The sequence below is a fragment of the Mesoplodon mirus genome (genome assembly GCF_964341445.2).
Source record: "Mesoplodon mirus genome assembly, chromosome: 5".
NCBI lineage: Eukaryota > Metazoa > Chordata > Mammalia > Artiodactyla > Ziphiidae > Mesoplodon > Mesoplodon mirus.
The window spans coordinates 104,233,049-104,259,662 of NC_138980.1; the positions used below are offsets into that span (position 1 = coordinate 104,233,049).

At 40.4% G+C, this 26,614-nt stretch overlaps 1 protein-coding gene across 3 annotated transcripts in view; it reads left to right on the forward strand.

The window, feature by feature from the left end:
* Nucleotides 1-19,180: 19,180 nt before the first annotated feature.
* Nucleotides 19,181-26,614, forward strand: part of CHD1 (chromodomain helicase DNA binding protein 1) — a 78,204-nt gene continuing 70,770 nt past the window's right edge. The window contains exons 1-2 of one of the 3 annotated variants that reach the window (XM_082623631.1): nucleotides 19,181-21,572; nucleotides 23,636-23,834. In XM_082623631.1, the coding sequence (XP_082479757.1) occupies nucleotides 23,782-23,834 (53 nt within the window). In that variant the 5' untranslated portion in view covers nucleotides 19,181-21,572; nucleotides 23,636-23,781. The remainder of the gene's footprint in view (nucleotides 21,573-23,635; nucleotides 23,835-26,614) is intronic. The other 2 variants (XM_082623633.1, XM_082623632.1) reach the window with 2 other exon arrangements.

Here is a 26,614-nt window from a genome sequence, read left to right on the forward strand (position 1 = left end):
CTGCCACACCAACAACTAGTGGCAAATCACAGCATAACCCACATAGGAATGTGCTAGGTCTGATCTATACCCCAAAGAAACTGCAAGAATTAGTCAGCATATACTGGCAGGAAACAGGGGAGTATTTGGGACTGGATTTTGAGGGTGCTTGATCAAGAGAGCTAGAAGGTGAGACTGGATAAGGGTGAACTTATTGAGTTGGAAGCATTTTTGGAATATGGGATTTATTACCCTGACACTAGGGGATGGTGCCAACTTCCTGTTAGGATGGTTCCTAAAAGCTTGCACAAAGTAATAGTCTGTGCTGAGATGTTGAAATGCTTGAATCGCAGACAGTGGAGAGTGGGATTAAAAAGCTCAGAGAAGTGGGCAGGCTGGACTGAATATATTATGGGAGGCCAGAAGCCCACAGGGAAGATTATGTTCCATGGGAGGGGCCAGAGGGTACACACTTCACCAAGGTCATCAGGAGTGCCCTGCTAAGAGAGATAACTACCCTCACTAAGAAGCTCAGTGACAGCTCACCTCTGAGGGTCAAGGCTCACAGTAGGAGATGCTATCACAGGCTTGGTGTATTAAATTGCAATGGAAATGATGGGGCCTAGAAGCATAGTAGATCCAGGAGGCAGAACTTAATGCCAAAAATCAGGACAGTCACAATTATTATAATGACTAACAAAACTGGACTGACAGTTAAGGGAGCTTGACCTGGAACTAGTTGAGATGTTTTGTAGACACCAGTATTAACGAGGAGAAAAACCGATGGGCAGGCAACAAGAGTACTGTCTACCATTCATAACCAAAGAAAGCAAGAGTGGATGAGGAGACTGAGGGTAGTTACTACAATAAGAGAATGTCATGATCTCTTGCCCATTTCCCAAATCTGAGCCAACGTTCAGACCCAGAACGTGCTGACTGTAGAAGTGGCCAGGTCCTGGAGGAAAGTACCCCACAAGACTACGGCAAGTGTATATTGTAATAATTCTTCTAGTCCTTCCCTAAAGGCATCTAGGCCATTTTCTCAGGTGACTGCATACTGAGAAACAGGGAATATCCGGACAGTTCATGGAAAATCAGACACAGGGTCTGAGTTGACATTGATACTTAAGAGATCTGGAGTATCATCATCTTGGCCTCCCCATTAAGGGTAGAACCAAGAACCACTCAGGGGCCAGGAAATAAATGTAGTCCTGGCTAAATCCTGGCTCACAGCAGGTACTGGGTCCATGGAAATAGCTAGTGGTCATTTCCTCAGTCCCTGAAGGTTACAATTGTGATTGACACACTTGGCAGTTGGAGTAATCCCCACACTGGGTTTTAGCTCCTGAAGTAAGAGCTATCATAGTGGGGAAGGCCAAGCAGAAGTCTGGGAAACTTATACCCAGCCCACTTCAGACAAAATAAACCAAAAGCAACATATAGTTTAGGTGAGGATGGTGGAGATCAGTGCCACTCAAAGATCACAAGGGTCATCTGTGATGGTTAATTTTATGTGTCAACTTCAGTGGGTCACAGGGTGCCAAATATTTGGTTAAACATTCTGGGTGTGTTTATGAGGGTGTTTCTGAATGAGATTAACATTTGAATTGTTTGAGCAAAATGCCCTCCCTGGTGTGGGTGAGACTTATGCAATCTGTTGAAGAACTGAATAGAGCAAAAAGGCTGAGTAAGGGAGAATTTGCTCTCTCCCAGACTGTCTTTGAACTGGGACATCAGTCTTCTCCTGCCCTCAGACTCAGACTCTAACTAGAACTTACACCATCAGCGTTCCTGGTTCTCAGGTCTTGGGACTTGGACTGGAACTATACCATGGGCTCTCCTGGGTCTCCAGCTTGCCAACTGCAGATCTTGGGACACCTCAGTCTATACAATTGCATGAGCCAATTCCTTACAATAAATCTCTATTTATAGATATCCTATTGTTTCTGTTTCTCTGGAGATTCCTGACTAGTATGGTCCCTATCATATCTCTATTTGTTTTTAATAAATTTATTTATTTATTTTTGGCTACGTTGGGTCTTTGTTGCTGTGTGCGGGCTTTCTCTAGTTGCGGCAAGTGGAGCTACTCTTCATTGCGGTGCGTGGGCTTCTCATTGCGGTGGCTTCTCTTGTTGCAGAGCACGGGCTCTAGGCGCACGGGGCTTCAGTAGGTGTGGCTCGCGGGCTCTAGAGTGCAGGCTCAGTAGTTGTGGTGCACGGGCTTTGTTGCTCCGCGGCATGTGGAATCTTCCCGGACCAGGGCTCTCAAACCCGTGTCCCTTGCATTGGCAGGCGGATTCTTAACTGCTGTGCCAGCAGGGAAGTCCCTATCATACATATCCCTATTTAATTCACCTGTCTCCTACAAAAACTGGATGAATCCTGGAGAATGACCATAGACAACAGCAAGCCCAACCAAGTAGCAGCCCTAATTGTTAGGTGGCAACCTTGAATTGTCTCTTTACTCAAGCATATTAACATGGCTTCAGGTATACAGTATGTGAAAAAGCAAACTGAGCACAGAACATCCTGAATGTTTATGCTATTTTCCTGTTTTTGTTTCTTGTTGTTGTTGTTTTTATAGTTGTTTCATCCACACCTCACTTATCTGAATATTTTTCGTCAGTTGCCTTTGGTTTTTAAAAAGCATTCCACAAAAATTTCATGGAAAGAACCGTTTGCCTTCTTAGTTCATCAGTTTACATAATTTTTTTCAATTACATAATTGCAATAACAAGTACAAGTAGCAAAAATAGCCTTAAGAACAAAAACATACTCTCTTAAAATACACAATTCAATTTATAGGAGCAGAAATGTATGTGGTACTAGAGTAGTTTACCACCTGTAAGCATTTAGAAATTCAGCATTCCAGTGACAGCAGTGTGTTTTACAGATGGAAAGGAGAGGATCTGTTATTCATTCCAAGGAGTCAGAGTAGATTTAAAGATTAAGTGGAGCTCAGTTATGAGTGTATTTACATTCAGAAAGGACATGATTCTCATCTCTTTCTCCCTTCCCCCATGTGTGTGGGAGGAGCATGGAGAATAGTGGTAGGGGAATGTACTTTTGCTCTTTTTCAATGCTAAAAAGATCTGATCTTATCATTTGCCTGCTTCCAAACCACCATCAGTCCCCAATGCCTTCAAGAAAAATAAACTCCTTAAAAGCAGTGTATCAGGCCCATCACCGGCTCAGACTCCCTATCATTTCAGTCATATTTCTACCTCATGCCATTTCCCCCCACCAACCTCCCTGTCATGCCAAACCAGAGAATATCATGCTTTTTCACTTACTCATGACTTTGCTGCTCTGTCTAGAATGACTTTTTTCCTTCTTTTTAGGGTAACTTACATAATTTACTGTCCAAACTGGTACACATTTGAGAGTGAAAGGGGACATTAATCAGATGGGACGATGAGAAAACAGGTATGAACTGGGGTAGCGCTATGCAGACAGGTCTATGGTTCCCCTACTCATTATGGGCCCACCAATTGCTTCATTAATGTCATCTCAGTGCCTAACACTCAGCCTGTGCTCCAAAAAGCTTAGGTGAAATTGATTATATATTCTATGACCTTCTCCTATTGCTATTTTTATTTCCCTCTCCAACCTTGTTCACCACTAATACATACAGAAACTTGGTGTGAATGACAAAATGTGCCCTTTCTTCCTGGAAGCAAAATCCAGACTGCACAGTGTGTGGACACAGGCTGGATTTCAGCCACTGCTTTCCCCTCATGTGGACACTTCTGCGTGTACTGAAAAAAATTACTCAATGTGTCTACAACTATTTAGACTGTATAAAAATTAAGTGGTTGTGGAAGATACTGAAACACTCCACTAAAATATATATCAGATGACATTTGAAATCTGGATGAGAAAAGACACAATTTGTAGTAGGACTCCTATTTGTAGTAGTAGGAGGAAAGTATCAAACATTATCTGAAATTTTATGTAGAGGGAACACGAGAGCACTGTGAACATCTACTGGGGAGTAATAAATTTGCTTTACATAAAAAAGTATTTTACAAGAGGAACATGGGCCATAATATTATGTAGGGAAAGTGTATTATCAATATCACCCTAAGAAAAAGAAAAGCTGATATTCTTACCAGTCAGAAACAGGCTATGATAACCATAAATATAAAATGTCCATTTCATTTTAAGAAATCTGTCTTAATAAACAAGCATTCAGTACTTTTTCGGTTGTTCAACACTTTCACAGCATAGTGCATATATTTAAAGATATTGGCCATTAGGCACTTAAACAAAGACATCTTCAAACTTCTTTATCCTTTTTACATCTAGAACACCAAATATTTTAATCTTTAAACTGCCTTATTAAAATAGTAATTAAAGGGAATTCTCTGGTGGTCCAGTGGTTAGGACTCCACGCTTTCACTGCCGAGAGCCTGGGTTCAATCCCTAGTTCCCTGACTAGATTCCACAAGCCAGGCGGCAGGACCAAAAAAAAAAAAAAAAAAAAAGTAATTAAAGAAATAATTTTTTAAATGGACTCAATTTAAAATTCTAAACTTCATTAGGTTCTTTTTGAAAAATCTAAATAATTAAGGTACATGTTTAAGAAATCAAATAGTTTTGTAAGGCGAACAATGAAAAAGAATAGCCTGGGGCTCATCTCCCTTCCCTCCATCTCTCGACCCTGTTTCCAAGAAGAAAACACTTCAACTATTTAAAGCTATTTCTTCTGTTAGCAGGCTCCACTTTTCTAAATAATGCATATTAACAAATATACATATAATTTACATATTTTAAATCTCTTGACTTGTTAATAGAGAGTTGGATTTTGTCAGTTAGGATGCCTCAATTTCTAGTAATCCCAATCACACTTGGCTTAAGAAATTAAGAAATGCACTGATTTCCACAATTAGAAGCCCAGAGTTTGCAATGAACCTGAGTCAGCTTCATTCAGTGACTCTAGCTCCAGTTCTCTGTCATTTCCTCAGTTCTATTCTCCTCTGGGTGACATCCCATCCTTAGACTGCTTCTCCTGTAGAGGCAAAGACCTATAACAGCTCCTGGTTTCACACTGACACACCCAAAATCCAGAGGAAGAAAGAGGTTCATTCTCTGATCTTTCACATTGGAATAAGGAAATCTCTTTTTTTCTGGATTCCTAGACAGCTTTATACTACAAACTGGGTCACAGCTCATTCCTGAATCATCCCCTATGGCCTAAGGAATGTCATGAATTTTTTGGCTTACACCTGCCCACCTATACATTTATTAGAGTGCCACGGGTATTGGATTACATGAGTCAATTAGGATTAATCAGGCCCACTTCTAAAGCTGAAGTACATGGCCACTATGCAGGGGGGAAAGGTGGAAGGGATGTTGAATGGCAATGCTGACTTCCACTGTGGGCATCTAGCACTCACACACCCCTCCCACCCCAACCACAGAGAGAATTACATCATCATATTTATCTAAAACAGTAACAGTGTTAACTTTAACATGACCATGGAAAAGATGGCCATAAGGTACTAGGATTTTATTTCCTTTCTGTAGAACTTTTACTTTACCTGTAACTTTTTAATTACTTTAAAGAAAATCCTACAAAATTTACTTCCCACATATCCTTTACTTTTCCAAATGTTTCACTGTAGCAGTCTATCAAGGAGCTCACCTTCTTGGTAAGAAGGGGAGAAAGCAATGGGCAAGTAAGACAAGTAAAATGAAGTCACTGTAAATCATGATCATTACTATGAAGAAAACAAAGTAACTAGAAAAGTCACTGAGGAAGGCCCCTTTAGAGTATGTTGTTTAGAAGACCTCTGTAAGGAAGTGACATCTGGCCTGAGACCCAAAGGATAACGAATAGCCTGCATGAGAAGAGCTGAAAGAAGCATTCCACGCCTAGAAACCACCAAAGCAAAAGCTAGTGAGTGGAAAACAATTTGGCAGGCATGAGGATAGAAAGGAGGCCAAGTAGCTGGAACATAATGAGTAGGGGGGAGAATGATGGGGGTAAGACTTTGGAGAGCTAGACTGAAGTGAGATCATGCAGGCTCTTGGAAGACCATGGAAAGGAGTTTGGCTTTTTCTGAAAGGGTGTTCAACAGTAGAGTGATATGATTTGCTTTATGTTTTTAAAAGACCCCTCTGGTTTCTATATTGAGAGTGGATGGAAGGTAGGGGGCAGGGTAAGGCAGAAATGGAAGTATGAAAATCAAGCAGGGTACTACCGCCACTCTCTTCCTCATAGCAATTCTACTGGACTGTACTTTTTGTCCTATAAATGCAGTTTTTTAAAAAGAGGGTTTTTAAACGTCTTTATTGGACTAAAATTGCTTTACAATGGTGTTAGTTTCTGCTTTATAACAAAGTGAATCAGCTATAAATATACATATATCCCCATATCTCCTCCTTCTTGCATCTCCCTCCCAGCCTCCCTATCCCACCCCTCTAGGTGGTCACAAAGCACCGAGCTGATCTCCTTGTGCTATGCAGCTGCTTCCCACTAGCTATCTATTTTATGTTTGGTAGTGTATATAAGTCCATGCCACTCTCACTTCGTCCCAGCTTACCCTTCCCCTTCCCCGAGTCCTCAAGTCCATTCTCTACATCTGCGTCTTTATTCCCGTCCTGCCCCTAGGTTCTTCAGAACTTTTTTTTTTTTTTTTTGGTTCCATATATATGTGTTAGCATACAGTATTTTTCTCTTTCTGACTTACTTCACTCTGTATGACAGTCTCTAGGTCCATCTACCTCACTACAAATAACTCAATTTCGTTTCTTTTTAAGGCTGAGTAATATTCCATTGTATATATGTGCCACATCTTCTTTAACCATTCATCTATTGATGGACACTTAGGTTGCTTCCATGTCCTGGCTATTGTAAATAGAGCTGCAATGAACATTGTGGTACATGACTCTTTTTGACTTATGGTTTTGAACAGTTTTGAAAATGTCTAATCAGCTTTAATAAAGTATTGTCACTTTAAATTAAATGTTAATTTTAACTATGAAGACCCACAGGACATCAAGCTTAAACAAGGTACTCACACTTATTTTTCCTTCCATTCAAATATGTCTATTTGTCTTGGCTAATTATTTCAGATGAATCATGTAGGCTCACTTACTCTGAAAGTTTTGCTAGTGATACATATGAATTGATAGTTTCATGTAATTTTTACTTACATTTCTCTAATTAAACTGATATTAACTGAACAGAGGAAAAAATAGGTGATCCATAGTTACAAATAATACTAAGAAACCATAGAATCAAACTAATTTTTTTTAAATAAAGCATTTATGCTTTATTATAACTGTTATACCAAGTCTCCAAATACTTCAAATTTCAGGTTGAAAAATTAAAATCTATGGATAATTTAAAATATGAAGAGAAGCTTCTAGCTAAATAAGCATTCTTACTTCCTAAAATTTGTCTTAACACAAAAATTAGTATAAATGCAAACAATTTTTTATAATTAGTATGTGAGTGCTCATGCTACTGAAATCACATAAGATTCCTTGCTGTTCCATAAACATAATAAGCCCACTCTAGTCTATGGCTTTCTCTCACTCTTCTACATGGTGGAATGCCCCTGCCCTTGCCCCTGCCCCTGAAATATATCTGCAAGTCTCTCTTCTTTATTCAGGTGTTGGCTCACATATCTATTACCTTTTCAGGGAAGCTCTCTGTGATTCTGTTTAAAATACCATCCCCATCTCTCTCTCTATATATATATGTGTGTGTGTACACACACACACACACACACGCATATGATTCTTTTCTTCATAGCACTTACCACTATTAGGTATAACATATGTTTATTTTCTGGCTCCCCTCACAGGAATATAAGCCCCAAACAATGCAGGGACTATTTTTGGTTGTTGTTGATTGCTGTATCTCAAACACTTAAAACAAAAAGCACAACACACAGATGTTCAACACATAGTTGTTGAATAATAGTGTGTCCTTTTCAAATTAAGACCTATATTCTTAACATTAACTGAGTCTAGGCTGTCTTAAACTCATAATGATTCAACTATATCCTTTTCAAGTGAAGACTTTCTTTGCTCCTGTATTATGAATCTCAGGGTTAGGATCTGGGAACACTATTCTTTCTCCAAGAATATATGCTCCCTTGAAGCTAATGTTATCAGCTTTACCACTGATCAGTCCTCTGTAGCTGTCCATTCTGGTTACTCTCTTATTATCAACTTTAGTTCCTGGTTTACTATCATACTTTCCCTTTTCAAGACTATATACAGTCATTCCCAGTGACTTTCAAAAATATATGTAGATGGCCCATCCAACAGCACAGTCTCTTAATTTTCTTTTTTTAAAAATTTATTTTTGGCTGCACTGGGTCTTCGTTGCTGCGTGCAGGCTTTCCCTAGTTGGGGTGAGCAGGCGTCTCATTGCAGTGGCTTCTCTTGTTGCGGAGCACGGGCTCTAGGCACACGGGCTTCAGCAGTTGTGGCTCACGGGCTTCAGCAGTTGTGGCTCACGGGCTTCAGCAGTTGTGGCACATGGGCTTAGTTGCTCTGCAGCATGTGGGATCTTCCTGGACCAGGGCTTGAACCTGTGTCCCCTGCATTGGCAGGCGGATTCTTAACCACTGCACCACCAGGGAAGCCCTTAATTCTTTTCTGTTTCACTGTTTTTGTTTTTGTTTTTTTGGTTTGGCTGTTTATCCCTAGCACTTCTTTTTGGTTTTCTTAGATTTTCCATCTCTCTGCTTACATTACCCATGTGTTCTTCCATGATGTCTACTTTATCCATTAGGGCCTTTAGGATACTAATAATGTTTTAAATTCCCAGTCTGATAATTCCAATATTCTTGCCATGTCTGGGTCTGATGCTTTCTCTTTCTCTTCAAATTATGTTTTTTGCCTCTTGATATAACTGGTAATTTTTTTTTTATTGATAGCTAGATACGTTGCATCGGGTAAAAGAAACTGCTGGAAATGGTCTTCAGCAATGCGGCAGTGATGTGTGGGGACAGAGTAAGCATTCTCTAGTCCTGTGATTAGGTCTCAGTCTTTTAGTGAGCCTATGCCTATGGACTGTGTACTTCACAAGTGTTCCTCAGTTTTCTTTCTGCCCTCTTAGGTGGGACAGGATGGCTAGAGTGGGCTGGAGTTGGGTATTTCCCTTCCCCTAGGTCAGTTAGGCTCTGATAATATCCCAGCAGATTGGGCTCTGGTTAACTAGTTTCCCCCGAGAGCAGGCTCTCTTTAGAACAGAGTGCTCTTAGATATTTCAGAATGGGTCCTTTTCCCTTCCTCCTGCTGGAAGCCCAAGAAGATTTTTTGTCAGATATTTACTGTGGGAACCTAGTCGAGCTCCTGGAGGTAAACCTTACAATTTTGTCCTCCTCACCCACCCATGACTGAGTCCCCTGAAGTTTTTAACTCTTAGAGTTGTCTGAACTGGGCTTACAGCAATTCATAATTATAGTTCAGATTTTCTTACCCTGGACTGGTTCCCACAGTGGTTTATGCTCATCTCTGCTTAGGTAAACTGTGACTCCCAATATTCTCCTGTCTCTCCAATCTTGGGGACAGAGGTTTGTCCTGTGTCCTCCCCCGTCTTACGGATCCAAAAAGAGTTGTTGGTTTTTCACTGTTAGGATGGAGTGGAAACTTGTAAGCTCCTTACATGCAGAACCAGAAAAAACTTAATTCCCTAACTTCATCACCTCCAAAGACTATTACACAACCTAAACTCATATCTTAGACTTACCCCAGACCACGTAAGCCCTAATAACTGCACTACCTGTGAAATGTCAATTCTGGGCATCTTATTCAGTCCACCATCTCACTTTAGGTTGGCAATAAGTGTTTGGCCTCTTAGAGATGTCCAGTCCATAGACCCCCACCTCCCACCCTCACCCCACTACTTTTTAATTATCTGTATTTACTCCCACATTTACCCAGCTTGAATTTCATGGTTCATCATTATATTCATTCCTTTTTAAGCACAATCAACTGCCTTGGCTCCCATCTCTCTCTGTTGAACTCACTTAACAAAATCCCAGACCTGCTTGAACTCAGTTTGGTTCCTTGTGCAGAGAGCCAAGCAACTTAATAAAGAAACAATACAATTAGCTGACTTATTTTTTTTTTTAAATTTATGACCACAGACTGCAAATGAACACTCAAGACAACCTGGCAGTCCTACTATGCTTCCCTAGGAAGTTCATGTTCACATTCCCTGAGGTAAAAATGTCATATTTTTTTCCTGTTATGTCAAACTCCTTCACTCTACCCATTTTCAGCTGGTGATCCTACTCCATAATTCATTGTGAATACAGAAACCATCAGAGAGGATTTACTTCATTTTCATTCCAACCAATATTCACACCTCTCTGCATCTGTACTCACCTTCTCAGCCTCTTTTCTGTAAAAAATTGAAAGAGTGTCATTTTTCCTATCATGGGCAATTCTAACTCTTAACACCTATAGTTTCTTTTCTTCTCAGTATTTTGCTTCTTCAGTTACTCCATTTGTCTACTGCACTTCATCAAATTTTCATTCTCTGCTTATTATTCACGCAACATACATTAGTTATTATTCATGCAACATACATTAGTTATTATTCTGCCCACATACATTAGTATTTCCTACTTAAAAAAAAATCCTCTTCCTCCACCTATCACTACACCTCTCTGAACTTTTCACAGCAAAGGTTACACATAAACACATTCACATATATACAATTTTTATAAGAAAATGATATTGAATATTTATAACAAAAAATAGCATTCTCTCCCCCACCCCTCTCCACTCCCAACTATCTTCAGCATTTCTAGCTCTTTGATATGCCTCCACATTTCCAAATGTTTGTATTGCTTTTTATCAATTAACATATTTAGATACTAATGAATGGCAAATGAGGACCTCAACTCAAATGTTACTTTAACATCCCCAATTTATCTTGATTCCATCTTGTCTACATCTCTAAAGCTACTCCTCTAATCCTAACAGGCCATTATACACTAAAGTAGGTCCCTAAGTGGAGAGCTAGAGAGTAGAGAGCCACTCTTGCTACTACTATTATCCATTTTCTACACAGCAGCTAGAACAATCTTATGGAAGGCAAATCAGATTATGCAATTCTCTGGTATAAAAACTTCCAATGGCATCCTGCTGTGTTTGGAATTAAACCCCAAATGCTTTCCATAGCCCTCAAGGCTGTAGATCAAAGGAGGTTCCCTGGCCATCTCTTCAATCTCATGTCAACCCAGCTTCCCCCTCACTATGCTTCAGCTATATTTGTCGCCTTCAGTTCTTCACACGTAACAAACCTTTTCTTACCTTAGGGCCTTTGCACTTGTTCTCCTTCCTACTCTTCTTGTGGTTCTTGCCACAGTAGGCTCTACCTCACTCTTCCAGTTATAGCTCAAAGAGGCCTCCTCTGACCACCCCACTGCTCTTCCCATCTAAGTATGTCTTTTTTTTTTTTCCGGTACGCTGGCCTCTCACTGTTGTGGCATCTCCCATTGCGGAGCACAGGCTCCGGACGCACAGGCTCAGAGGACATGACTCACAGGCCCAGCCGCTCTGCGGCATGTGAGATCTTCCCGGACCGGGGCCCTGCATCGGCAGGTGGACTCTCAACCACTGCGCCACCAGGGAAGCCCTGAGTATGTCTCTCTTTACTCTCTCTGACAGTACACTATCTCTCTCTCCTTTATAGAGCCCATCCCAGCTTGTAAGCTTATTTCCTCATTCATCTCTCTTCTTCTCCTTTCCCAAACTAGAATGTCAATTCCAAGTAAGAAAAACCCTTGTCCATCTTAACACTATTTTGAATGTAACTAGCCCTAGGATAGGTATATAAAGCCCATACAAGAAATACTTGGATTAATTCTGCCATCTGTGGACTAAATATAAATTTAACTAGCTCGCTAAAGTATATATTGTACCCAGCAGGAGTGGCATAGTAAATAATGGCCCTTGAAATCTCATAAGGCATGAGTTAACTGACCAACTTCCTAGTCAGTTATTAGAAAATCTGTCTATATCCAGTTTGGAAGACTTTAGTGGGTCTGGTTTCTCCTTGTCAATCTGGACTTGTTTCTTAGCAACAGTTGAGACTCTGTCCATCCCCGTTGTTCTCTGCTTTAGCCTCAAAGCAAACAGAAAAAGTAGGCAAGGCAGTTTGCAGTTTGCCATTTAGTAATATTCCAGACACATACTGCATTCCAATCCTAGTGGCTATTGATAGACAATGTGAAGGATCATCACACTTTTGTGAAGCATGAGAGGGGATGGGAAGTGGAAAATATTTTGAAAGGAGCTGAGGAATTAGAGTCCTTAATATCATTTGTTCTTCCTTGAGAGTCCTATTCCTATTACTAAAATTTCACTTTCTGGTATTCAATGTCAAAACTTTAGTGTTAGAAACAGGTGGCAAAAAAACCAAAAAAATATTGTTGCCATTCAATGAGCCCCTTGAGTAATCTCTTTATCTAGTTGTATATTCTCAGCCCAAAGGCAAATTGGCTTCCAATAATTGCTAAATCAAATTTGCTAAATTTGGCGCAACCCGTTCCAATCTACCTTCACCTAGGAACTCTGTTTAGAATTCCTCTTTTCCAACATACTTTTCAAAACTCCACACAGAAACCAATGCATTCAATATTTTTTATATTTGGCTACCAAGATCTCTAGGCCCTACCTCAATGACTACATTAGTCTGAGTTCTGAGACAATACTGGAGAAAGCCTGGGTAAAAGATTCACTACTGCACAACAGAAGCTAACAGGTTCCCATCTTAAGGCAGGAAAGTCTTTATTGCCGGCAGCCCCACCTCGATTCAGTCAGTTTTAGTTTCTCTGAGCTTTGTTATTTGCATTCCCATTCATAGTCAAACTAGCGCAGGACATTCAGTTGCAACTGGCTGATCCACTTAGTAAAAGACATGAAATTTTATTATAAGGATAAGTTATGATAAATAATTCAAAGATAGGGAGCAGACTACCCTTCTGAAGGGACTGAGCTCAGGAACTGGAAAGCTATCAAGAACCAGGAACCAAGGCAGCTATTATACATGTGTCTGATATGTCAGCACTTCATGAAAATACAGACTGGATTCAAACTGCCCAGGTTTTATTTTAGCTTCCAAAAAGAAAAAGAGAGAGAAAGAAAAGAAAAATATTTTAGCTTCAGCACTTATTTTTAGTCAAGCTTCTCAGTTTCCTTACCTGTAGAGATAACAGTACCAATCTCATAGAGTTATAACATTTATAACAGAGTGATACAGTAAGTAATCTGAGATTATTCTTGTTTTTGCAACACAACTCTGACTCTCCATGTGCTGCTTCCAAACAAAGTACCCTGGGCTAACTTTATGTTTCTCAGGAAAAGATCAGCTGTCTGATGAACTTTCCAATTTTAAATTCTCAGAACAATCTGATTGGCCCAGATAGGGTTCAGTTGTTCATCCTGGCTAAAGCTAGGATAGTGTTCCTATGAAACCTTTCGCAAACCTAAATGAGGTAAAGCAAAGAAGCAATTACCTTAGGACACATCTTGCTAATGGATGCACAAAATAAATGGAGATAAAGCACTGATGCTCACACAGTTCAAAGCGTGATGGCTTGATGCTGAGAGGCTGAGTGTAGTTCCCAGGGAAGGAGCTTGGAAGTGCCACTCTTGCTGCTCAGGGCACATGCCACCTGTTACAATGGCTCACTGCAAAACAAATGCTGAATGCTATTTTCGCTTTTCATCTTATTTTGTAAAAGCAAAAGTCCTCTTCGGATTTCTTTTGTTTAGTGAAAACAGGTACTAAGGTATGTTTTTCATAAAAGTGAAGTGGCATAAAGTGAACTTTTGAAAAAGGGATACCTATACATATATAGCTGCTGAGGCCCACCCTAAATGTGTCTGGATATTCCTCAGTGGTGGGGGATCATGAAACAAGGCTGAATTTTTTTTTAAGAATTTTTTTATACTTCTCACAACTCACTGATCTTCTATTCTTCCATAATCACAAACATAAGGTCCCAATTTAAGGACTTGCCCAAAGTCATATGGTAATAATGGATGAAGGTGTGGTTCAAAACTAGGTCTGACTCCAAATCCAAAATTTACTTTCACTATACAATGCACTAGAGTTGTTTTTATCTGTTGAGAACATGTTAGGTAGCCAACCCTTTATTTAACCAAGTCCTTAAGATACAAGATTTCAAGTAGTTCAAAATTAGGTTTCCTGATTTTTTTCATAATTTTTAATTTTTAAAGATTGGGGTACGGCATATGTAAAGTTCACAGAATTTAAATCACATCTTATGGAAAAACCCAAACAAACTTTTTGGCCTACCCAATACAAAATGAATTGGTTTCTGTCTATTTCACTCAACAAATACCTATGAGATCCATCCATATTATTGTGTGTAGCAGTTTATTCATTTTTATCGCTGGGTAATATTCCATTGTAAGAATATATTTCACTTTGTTCCTATTTGAGGTCATAATGCATCAAACTACTATGGATATTTGTATACAAGACTTTTAGAAGACACCTGCACTCATTTTCTTGGATTTACACTCAGGAGAGAAACTGCTGAATTACAGGCCTGAATTCAGCTGTAATGGATACTATTAATTTCTCAAAGTGACTGCAATCAATGTATACCCCCACCAGCAATAAGAGTTTCAGTTGCACTATATTTTTTAAACTAGGAAAATAATGTAATCAGTCTATTGTGCTAGTCACACTTCGTAGTTCTACAAATTTATTTTATTTGAGGCTCTTTTGTTGCTGGTTATAAGGCTAAGTTGTTACATGGAGCTAAGTTGTTAGGTATATCCTCATTCATTAGCACTCTTACTAAACTGTAAGCCCCACCCGTTAAGACTTTACTAAAAAATACTACTTAGCTTGCCATCCTATTTTATAGCAGGGTTTCTCAACAGTGACATTATTGTCATTTTGGGCCAGATAATTCTTTGATGTGGGGGGTTGTCCAGTGCACTGTAGTATCTTTAGCAGTATCCCTAGACTTTACCCACTGTATGTCAGCAGCTCCAACCCTTTCCCATTCATTGTGACTACCAAAAATGTTTCCATATTTTGTCAAATGTCCCAAGAGGCAAAATCTCCCTGTTAATAACCACCGTTTTCAAAATAAGTGACCTGGCCTCTCTCTACTTCATCTAAACTAAATGTTGAGTCAATGCAGTGTTAACATGATGATGTCCATAGCTTTTAAATGTCAGTGGCACATTAGAATCATCATTTAAAAAGCGTTTAAAGAATGCATATGCCCAGGCCCCTTCTCAGAACAATGGAATGGAATCCCTTGAAGTAGGGCTTCAGCATTTTTATCGTGAAGTTCCTCAGGTATTTCTAAATTTTGGCACAGTTCAGAACTACTTTCTTCACAGATTACTTTTCCCATGAATATATGCTTTAAAATAGATTTCTACCAACAACTTTTCAAACATTAGTAGAGCATGAGGCATGTATTTGGGGAGTAGAAGGCTCACAGAAACTCTCAAATCACAGCAATTAAGTGGCCACCTATAGCCTATAACTATAAACAGTGGTTATCTAGTGTTCAGTTCCTGATTGAAAAAAAAATTCTATTTTTTCCCCAAATTACTTTGAAATGTTCATATATTTTCTTTTTGAATGATTATTATGCGGTAATCCTTCCGGCTAATTCTTGTAGCTAACTCATATTCACTATCTCTCTCATAATGACATTTTCCATTGTCTTTGAAACACTCTAAATCTTTCACCTAAATAAAAATCCACAAAAGCCAGCAATTAAAAAAAAAAAAAACATATTCCCTCCCAAGTCAAAGTCAAATCACCTAAATGAGAAATTTAGACTCAGATTCCACTTTTTTCATTTATCACGTTCTACTCCAGTCTGGCTTCTAGCCCTATTATTCCAACAAAATAGTTCTTGCTAAGGTAACTGATGACCGTCATGTTACTAAATCCAGTGGCTATTATTCAGGCCTTATTTCACCATAGCACTGGACACTATTCACCACTCCTTCCTTGAAGCACTCAGACCTTTCTCCTCTATTGCACAACACCCTTCTGATATCGCAACTCTTTATCCAGCTAATCTTCCTCTACCTAGCCAAAAATTAATTGAATTTCTTCACTGTACACTCCTAGGCTGTCTTCCAAGCCTATTTCACATATACTAAAGATTTTAATTTCCCCCTACACACTTAACAGTTTTTATTTTCAGTCTAGATCTCCCTTCTCAGGTCCAGACTTCTATCCAAAAGCTTCTTGGATGACTCAATGACATGAGAAACTCTAAATTCTAAACTAAATCTATCATTTTCACACCTACCCATTTCCAAACATATTACCATTCAGTTCCATTCCATTGTATGTACAGCTTCCCTCCTTCTCCTAAACCTGAATCCAACTGCATCAACAAATCCTATGGACATTTCCTTCCAAATCTACTCTCTCTACTTCCATACTACTACCCTGGTTCATTAAAGTTATTTCTAATCTTTTAGCCTCCTAATTCAAGAATTTTGTGTCAACTTTGACCCACCTTTAATCCATTTTAGGAATTTACAGTTAAAATTTTCAATTTGTAAATCTCATCATTACCACCCAATTTAAAATCTGTCAAAGGTTTCCCTTTATTCCAGGCAAAGAACCTACTTCTTTACCTGGCCTTGGGTCCTGAATGGTCTGGCCACCATGCAGCTTCATCTTCCTCAGTTGTTGCTCCAGCAGTACTGTACTTCTTTTAGTCCCTTATAGAGTGACAATGTAATTTATCATCCAAACCAGAACACTTCTGAAAGTAAAAAAAGACCTATCCTTGGCAAACCGGGATGTAAGATGATATTATCTCTCTGGCCCCCGAATTTTTGCCATGTTGTTACCGTTTACCTGTTATGAAGCTCTTCACTTCCCTTTTATCTAATCCATGTTAAATTCTTAGTTCTCATGGTTTGCAGGGCAGAAATAGAGACACAGATGTAGAGTACAAACGTATGGACACCAAGTGGGGAAAGCGGGGGTGGGGGGTGCAGTGGGATGAATTGGGAGATTGGGATCGACATGTATATACTGATGTGTATAAAATAGATAAATAAGAACCTGCTGTATAAAAAAATAAAATTCAAAAAAAATTCTCAGTTCTCAGATGTCACTTCTTTTAGGGAGACTTTTGGGACTAGGGTTCTGAACTATGAATTCTCACGGCACTATATGTTTCTTCATACCATTTTTCTCAGTTATGATTTCCAAGTGTGATTGTTTCTTGCACTAGACTTGAACTCTTGAACGTGTCTGTGTTTGCTCTATTATAACCCTCCCTCCCCCACCCCTGTAGAATGCCTGGTATGCAATGTATTGAATAAATGTGGATATAATGCAATGGGAAACAGAGTCTGCTCAAGGAGCTCACAACGTAATACGGAAACAAATGCTTTATTACACTATAACGATATGCTGCATTTGCAGAATACAAAATTTCCTAAAAGGGAAATGAGAGAGCTGCATGACATGTCTCGTAAGGTTTTGGCACAATTTGTCAGTGTACTCAACAGCTATTGATTTACTTACACCTAAAATAAAATGATTCATAAGACAGATGGACTATATCCATTTACAGTGATACTGATACATTCCCAATGACCTGGAGAAATGTATGGCTGGAGTGTCAAGTGTCTGCTAGGAATGATGGGATGCAATGGTGGAATCAGATTGTGAATGAAGTAATTAAAATATTATGTATGCAAATATATGTGGTACACTTAAACATATGTATTTGAAGCAGAGGAGTGATATCACTAGATTTCAAATCTGAAGGAAGCCTATAGGGTGACCTGGAGGGAAAAGTGTAGGGAATAGAACCTAAGTAAACAAAGTAGTGGGGATTAAGGAGAAAGGCTGAAGACAACATACATGAGGTAAAGTGGACAGTAAACAAAGGATTTGGGGGAGAGGAAGGAATGATACAGCATCAAGGCACCAATCTGATATTTTGAGGTTAGCTACTTAAACAACATTCTTCCCCATCTGCACACTTAATTTTTAAGTGGAATCTTTGTATCCACTTCAATACCTATTAGATATATATTTTTTGCTCTATAGTTTTTTATTTTTATTTTTTCCTATTAGATTTTATACACAGTTGCTTCTTAGTATCATCTCTAAGAGCTTTATATTTGAAATTTTACTTACTATGATTTAAGAATTTATCAGTAAAAATCTCCAAATACAGTGGCCATAAACAAGGTGGACGAGCTGTTGGTGGTTATCAGAACAATCTAGTTTTTCCAAACACTGCTTAGAACCTAGAAATTGTGCATTTCAGAAAGGGAGTGTCCAGCATGTGTAATTAGGAAAAACCTTCCAAGGTGACTGACTCCTGTCCCTGACCAACACTGGGAACCACAGCTACTCTCCTATAATTTTTAAGATCAAGAAAATAGAAAATGTACAGTAAATTTTCACTATAAGGTGACTTGGGATTTCATGGGTTCTGTTTATAGCAGACTTTGTAAATTTAACTATCATATTTGCAGGACTCTTTCTCTGTTTGGCAAAAACCCGGGAAATGATGTCATAGATTGAGATTCTAGAGTATTTTAACACTGTCCTGATTGTTTTAGCAGCTTTTTGTATACAAATCCTCTAGGCAACAAGAACATAATTATGGAATTAAAATCCTAACTTGGCATCCAAAATGTTAACAGAAAAGCAAGAGTTGTTACTGTCTTTATGCTGCACATCTCACAATTCTGGGTAAGTGGTTTTCAACCTATTCCCACCTAAGGATACCCATTGGTAACTAGTCCTAGTAGAGCATGTCAGAATTAAGAACCTATAAAGTGCTGTCCCAGATTTTGTAAAAGTAATATTCTTTCCAAAGAATATGAAATTTCCCAAATGGAAAATCAGATAGTAATAAAGACCTCCTGGTTGATGTTAATTTTCAGGGATTTTTGCTATTCATGTGTTCAGATTATTTACTGTTTGTCTATTGTTTTCAGTAGACTTTTCAAAAAGTAGACATACAGTTTGTTTAAACAAAGTGAAACTGAGAATTTAACTATGCAGATAAAATATGGTCAAAAAATATTTTTGTCTTATTTATCAACTGACTTTTAAAAAACTGAACTGGTAAGATTTTTCAGTTTTCCACTTACCTTGTATTTCTCCACAGTCTCAATAGTCATTCTAAAATCCTGTGAAGTCATAAAGTATATTATAATTTTACAAGAAATATAAGTCTCCAAGGTTCAATACATTATTACAAATTTGGCAAGTTTTTTTTTTGTCTGCAAAAAAAGTGTCTCAAAATTATACGTAGCATATCACAACCAAACAGCAACTCAGTTTAAAAAGGTGCTTTCAAAAAACATATAAAACATTAAGTCAATACAGTAATCATTTTTTGGTGAGGTAACAAAATGCAATATGGTTATAATTGAAGTCTTTATTATCTGAATCACACTTCTGATTACAAAATTCTTTACCTGCCATGTTTTCCTCGGGTTTTTATTTTTTACTTACCACTCTAATAATCCAAGAAATAATTAGTCCGAGGAACAGGAAGTTCCTATTATCAAGGCACCTTATCATAATTTTAAAGCACAGTATTAAAAATTAGCACTTAGTTTCTAAGGACTTCAGAGATGGATATTTGAGTGATCTTTTTATTCCTCACAACCCAGAATTATAGCTAGTTAATAACTAGGATAAAAAAAGAGGCTGAGCATAGATCATTTTGCAAACTATGGTGGTGTTTCATTTTGTTTCACTATTCATTGACCACAGACATACACATAGTTTTCGAGAGACTGTGTCTACCTGTTTGCCTTCCCCTACTCCCCAAGGGTAAGTATACCTTTCCATATAATAAATACGTATTTGGTGTTATGTTTGGAGATCTTTTTGAGGGCTCGGAACAAACTGTTTAAACAGACATTAGACTAAAACTTGAATATTTCCCACATGTGAAAATAATTATTTTGGGAATGAAGCTACCGCATTCAAACTCATTTGACTTGGAAGGCAGTCCTTTACATCAGATCAAATAACTGAAGAATGGGATTAGAAAGTTTCAGAAATTATCATTAACCTGGGCTGACTCAAGACTGATCTGTGGAAGAGAAAAATGATGAAGTGTAAAATAATTCTGACTTTAAAAAATGGTTTAAAGGAGAGAAGCGGAACACTCCCGTTCTTGAAAAGATAGTGTTTCTTTGGACAGATCTAAAAGGTTGTAATTGAGGCCCGCAGTTACAGTTATGAAAGAAACCGTCAACTAAATTGCAGTACGTTAACCTGCGACAGTTACTAACGTCTCTCGCGTTGCATTTTTTGTAGTGATTTGGCACCGCACCCTCCATCAGCCCTTCAGGAAGCGACCTGGAAACGTTCTACGTGTTTTTTTCCTGAACCGGTCACGGGCTACCCACAAATGAATCAATAAGGGTCACAGGGTGTCAACAACTCGGTCTCTGTTTTCTCTCCGCCTCCTCAGGTGCCCGGCTCGCACCTCCCTTAGGGAGCCTTTGTCTCAGGTCGCCTAAGCGTAGGAGGAGGCGGGAGGTGACCACAGTGGCCCAACAGTTGGGTTCCCAGGCTGCCTGGTGTGACGCAGCATCCCCCTCCCCGCCTCTCCAGACAGGCGCTCAGACCCGGCGCGGGGCCGAGGCCTGGGCTACCGACCCCACGTTCGACCCCGCCCCCTCGGCTTATCCAACACAGCCCTTCCGCGGCTCCCCAAGCCCCATCAGTCCTCAATACTCCCCACCTCCCTGTTTCCCTAGTTCCTTCTCGGGCTCTCGGTCGTGACGTCCTTACGCAACCGTCCCGAGTGACAGTAGCGTCCATACCCGCAAGGAGCGAGCCTGCAGCTCCCACTTCCCGGAATTCTACTCCGGGCCGCTAAGGGAGGGAGCCCGAGCAAGGCTCAACGGCCCACAACGGTAGCCAGAGTCCAGCAGCCTCTGCGCGGCCGGCGTGCGCGTTCCCATCAATGCGCGTGCGCGCACTCGCCCTCCGCCCCGCCACAGCACCAATCGTTTTCTTCCTACGCCCCACGACTCCACAACGTAGCCCCTCCCACTGTCCGCGCGACAGTTGGTGGAGTTCGGCGTGCGCGCGCCCGCTTGCCCGCCTCGCGCCCAGTGGGGAAGGGGAGTGAGCCGAGAAGCTTACGTCGCGCGGGAGGCGGAGGCGACGGCTACCTCTGTGGCGGCGGCGGCGGCGGCGGAGGCGCCTACGGCGGAGACGGTTGCGCTCGCTCTCTCGGCGTCATGGCGGCTGCCGGGAGCCGATAAGCGGCGGGAGCGGGAGCGCGCGCGCGGCCGCGGTGAAGACGACGACTCGTTACTTCTTGCTTTTGCTGACCTCGCCGTTGGTGCTTTAATAATGTATTGATTGTTGGATCCGCTCCGCAGGGGATAGCGCGTTGGAGCCGTGGGCCGGGGCTTCCCCTTCTCCTCCGCGTCCTTCCCCTTCCCCCTCGCCCTCACGGACTCCTGCTTACCCCGAAACGCCCGGAGCCCGAGGACTCTCGGCGGCGGAGACCGCGGGCCCGGGCACAGGGGAGGCCGCCGATCGAGTTGGCTCTCTCCGCCCCGCGAAGCCTGCACGCCCGCCGGTAAGAAAGGGGTCGGCGGGCGGGTCAGGATGTGGCGGGGAGGACGGGAGCTGGCCAGGCGGAGGGCGGGGGCGGCGCGGTGCCCGGGCGGCGGCCCAGCGGCCGGGCGCCGGGCATAGGCCGGGGCGGTCTGAGAGGGCCGGCGGCGGCGGATGGGCTCGCCGCTCAGGGGGCGTGTGAGTGGCGAGAGCAGGCCGGCGCTGAAGAGCGCATCCTCTCTCCGGACGGGCGTGCAGCTGGCGGTCGAGCCCGGGCTTCCTCGGCCTGGGGCCGGCCGGGCCGCGAGGGGAAAGCTGCGAGACGCGAGCGGTGCGCTTGGCCGGTGCGTGGGTCCCGCCGCCACCCGGGCTCCCAGCACGTGGGGAGCGGCGGGGAGGGGGAGGGGGAGGGGGCAGCAGCCCGGGCGAGCCCGGGAGGGCGCGGGTTGGGTCTGTAGGAAGTTTGAGGCGGGAAGGGAGACTCCGGGACCGGGATGGAGGCCCTGGGAGGGATGGGGGGGGGGTGCGTCCGGGTGGCAGGCTGATTGGAGCGAAGCTGCGACGGACGGGGGAGGAAGGTTTCCAACCTCCTTTCGAGAACCGCTTGAAAACTTAGCAGGAGGAAAGCAACTGATAAAAGACGGGGCAAAGAAAAGGCGAATTGAAGAGGTTTAACGACTTAGGGAAGAATCATTGTTAAGACGCGTGAAAGGCAGGAGAGAGCTACGGGTGCTTGGAGCTTCAAAACTTACGGTTGTAAGAAGGGGCTCAGAAAGAGCACTTAACTCTGAGAAGGAAAATGAGGAGAAAGGAAGTTACAAACTACAGAGAAAGCCATTTTGAGGGGCGAAAGGGAGGTGAAAAGGAAAGAACGAAAAGAGGAGTGAACTTTCTCAATGAAGAGAGACTTTCGGGAGAGGCAGTTTGTTAGAGTACCTAGATTTTTAAGATCTAATTGTTTAATAGTTAATCTCTTTGGCTAGTTGGAATTAATATTTAACATTAGGAATAAATGTTGCGTGAAATAATTTTTAGATAACAGTTCTTGCTAAGTCTACTGGACTGTAGTTTTTGGAGAATTAAAATCCCGATCTAGATGCAGAGTTTGCTATGATTAAGTTGGCAGCAGCCTATTCCCCCCCCCCCCTTTTTTTGTGGAATGGAAATAATCGTAGGAGTAAATTCTCTTTGCTGAGGTCGGAGGACAGCTCTGCTCTCAGTCGTCTGTCTCGGTACTTTCTGGCTGGGGAAGGATCTGACGTCTCCTTCCCCCGCTTCTTCCTCTCCCTCCCCTGCCAGAGATCTCCTTTGTTTATTAGTGGGTGGCTTGTAGGTGACTCTCCAGTGTTGTGCTGATATGTTGAAAGGTGGAAATGTTGTGTCTTGGTCCATGATTTCTGCCCCAAACCCCTTACTTAAAAGATCATAGTGTATATTCTGTTATCTTTTTCCCCCAGAGGAATCTGTGCATGTCCAAACTGGATATATATACTGTATTATTTAAACTTAAAACTGCGCTATTGGTTTACCTGTGAAAGGATACATTTATTTTGACCTGTACATTTTTTTGGCTAAGATTATATGATACACTTTTACTCTCCTCTTCTCATGTGAGCATTTTCAACACTTCCCCTTGCTCTGGTATACGAAGTCCTTCGTGATAGGAATTAGTGCTTGGTTAAGGTAACCTTTTTCCTCCTTAATTCATTTGTTTGGCCAAGTATCTAATAAGACTCTATTTTCTATTCTTGGAACGTATGTATATGTTATATACTACCATTTTGCTTTAGTTTTTTGTCTGTATTGTGTGGTATATACACACGGTTGCAATTAGTCTAAAAGTTCTATCACTCCACAAATATTTTAATTTTTTTCTGTCAAAAATAAGCAGTGGTGTGCTAAATTCTAGTAAGTAGTCAAGAATGTAGTTAATAGAAGCCTAGGTATTTTGAGAAAAAGACCCCTACCCCTTCCTTACCACCTCTAATCTAACTGGCCTAGATAGATTTGTATAAGTTCCAAATAGAATTATTTATTTTTGTCTACAGGAAATTTTCTCACTTTCTTAATTTTTCTTTTTTTTAGGTGAGTCAAAAGGGTCCCAGGAAACCTGTGAATGTTGAAGAAAATTCATCTGTGAATTTTTGATATTCAAAGAGGAGTCAGTATTTATATTCATCTTTTAAACTGGGAAGATTTATATTTTATTTTAAAACTTCTTGATATTTACAATGAATGGACACAGTGATGAAGAAAGTGTTAGAAACAGTAGTGGAGAGTCAAGGTAAGTACTTTATTATCAAGTTTTTATTATGAAAACAGTTGAAAACTTATGTGACTCTTTTTAGTTTTTCTAATAGGTGGCAGAGTTTTCAGATTCAGATTCACTGTTAGCTCTCCAAACATTAAAAAGTTTCTAATAAATAAAGCTTTGTTGAAAATACAGAGTTTAATTATTTTTTTCCATTGAGATGCACAAAGAGAAATTTAAATATAGAAAGTTTGGGATACTTAAATCTCTTTGGAGGTTTATATTGTTTGGGTTAATAATTGAAACTAGAGCAAGTAAAGAAAAACATTTAAATTGATTTGACTGTTACTGCACTCTCCAAATAAAGGCAATAAGAATTTCTTTACTCATTTTTTTCTGGCATTTTGTCTTCTATACCTGTGCTGTGCTGTCCAGTGTAGTAGTTAGTAGCCACATGTGGCTATTTAAATTTACATTAGTTAAAATTGCAAAATATTCAAAATTCAGTACTCAGTCACATTAGACACATTTCAAGTGCCGAATAGTCACATGTGGCTAGTGGCTACCGTGATGAATAGAGAAAAATTTCTATCATGGCAAAGGTTCTTTTGGACACTGCTGATCTGGACATTTGTTAGAGTATTGCTGCAACACTTTTTTCCCCCATTACCTTTTCAAATTTGAGTTTTAATTATATATGACTGAGTTAAGAGTTCTTACGTGGGCCATGTCTTTGCAAAGAAGATATGGTTTATGGGAGTAAGCCATGTTAAGCTATTTTAATGTGTAAGAAACTTCTTCAAATACAAAGACTTTTAAAATTCTTCTGTAGCCCCCCAGTTTTAAGTTACCAGCCACGTTAATAATGCAATCCCATGTAGTTATATACGCTTATCATATAGAGAGGTCAGGAATATGGACATTGGGGTCAGACTGCCTGATTACTTACCCAGTTGTTCTTATTAGCTGTGTGAATTAGGGAAAACTTTTTAACCTCTGAGACTTTGATTTTTATATTTATAAAATGGGGATTATAGTATTATTTAAAGTTGAGGATTAAATGAAATGCTACCTGTAAAGGTCTTAAAATAGTTCCTGATATAATGAGCACTCTATATTATTATAATTAGCATCATATTTTATATAACATAGAATATTACATAACTGAAACATTAATTACAGTGATGGAGAAATGTGAAGGACAAGGAACAGGAGAGTTTTGGCAGTTAAGAGGGCTTCAGGAAAATGTTGGATAGAAAATGAAGCAGTGGGATATGTATTTGACCTGAGGCTTGGGATTTTCTGGTTATGCTAGGTATACTTTAGTTTATCAGTTTCACAGGCAGACTGTTTGGATAACAAGAACATCATAGAAAACAAGGAGCAGTTATGGGAAGCAAAATGATTTAGTAGAACAAGTATTGGTGTAGGAGTTACAAAACCTGAGTTGACCTGTCTCTGCACTAACTAGTTCTCTTAATGACTTCTGAACTGTAAAATAAGGAGAGTTGAATTAAATGATTTTGAAGTTTCATCCTACTACTTAATATACAAAGTATTTAACAACAGAGTTTAACTGGAAGTGCCAAAGTTGAAGGGCTAAACTAGAAGACCTTTGAATTTCAGCTTTGATTCCAATCTCTGCAGGTATATTGACTGGAGTAAGTGAATAGGAGAGTCACATTGTCCACATTCTCTTGTTCATTAGTGAACAATGAAATGGTTAATAGGTAGAAATATCTATGGGAAACGCAGGAGCCTAACTACCCACGAAATAGGAAATAAGACTCTTGAGAGTAAATCTTCTGGTTGAGCATGTAGAGAGATCACATGCTGTTATATTCTGACCCCTTACCTTTTCCAGTAATCTTTTATGTATTTTGCTGCCATATGTAAAGCAAAGGGGAGTCGTAAATCAAATTTGATATAGTAGAGATGAAAAAAATTAAACCCTGTGAAATCAAATTTACTTGAATCTTTTACAATGCATACTCATTTTAAATAAATGCAATGTATATTCTCTAATTACTCTGAGTCATTATCTCTACCATTTAGGTTTTATGTACTTCTTAGAATTGTGGCTGTCAGGTTATCTAGTTCTTGCAACTGCCTTGGTGTTTATCTGAAGAAGGGAGACCTGCTTCTGTTTTCCTTTCAGTTTCTTCCTTTCTGCTGTTACGCTGTCCTTTTCCTTTGCTCTACCGTAGTTACTAAGCCTCAGTGCCCCCATACCAGAAGCTTTCATAACAAGGCAGTACAGAGAAGGGAGATTGTGCCTAGTTAAAAGAGTGAGGTGAACTTTATAGATACAGGGATTTTCTTGCAAAAACCAAAAGTCACCATAACCATGAATATTAATATAGAGTGATGAGGGGAGAAATATGCTTTTTATTTTAATAAAGCACACATCTTTTTTTAATTAATTAATTTTTTTGGCTGTGTTGGGTCTTCGTTGGCTTTCTCTAGTTGTGGCAAGCGGGGGCTACTCTTCCTTGCAGTGCGCAGGCTTCTCACAGCTGTGGCTTCTCTTGTTGCAGAGCACGGGCTCTAGGCGCCTGGGCTTCAGTAGTTGTGGCGTGTGGGCTCAGTAGTTGTGGCTAGCGTGCTCTAGAGTGCGGGCTCAGTAGTTATGGTGCACAGGCTTAGTTGCTCCGTGGCATATGGGACCTTCCCGGGCCAGGGATTGAACCCGTGTCCCCTGCATTGGCAGGTGGATTCTTAACCACTGGGCCCCCAGGGAAGCCCTATGCTTGTTTTTAAAATTGATATATGCTGTAGAATTTGATTGTTATTGGCTAGAATTTTTACATATA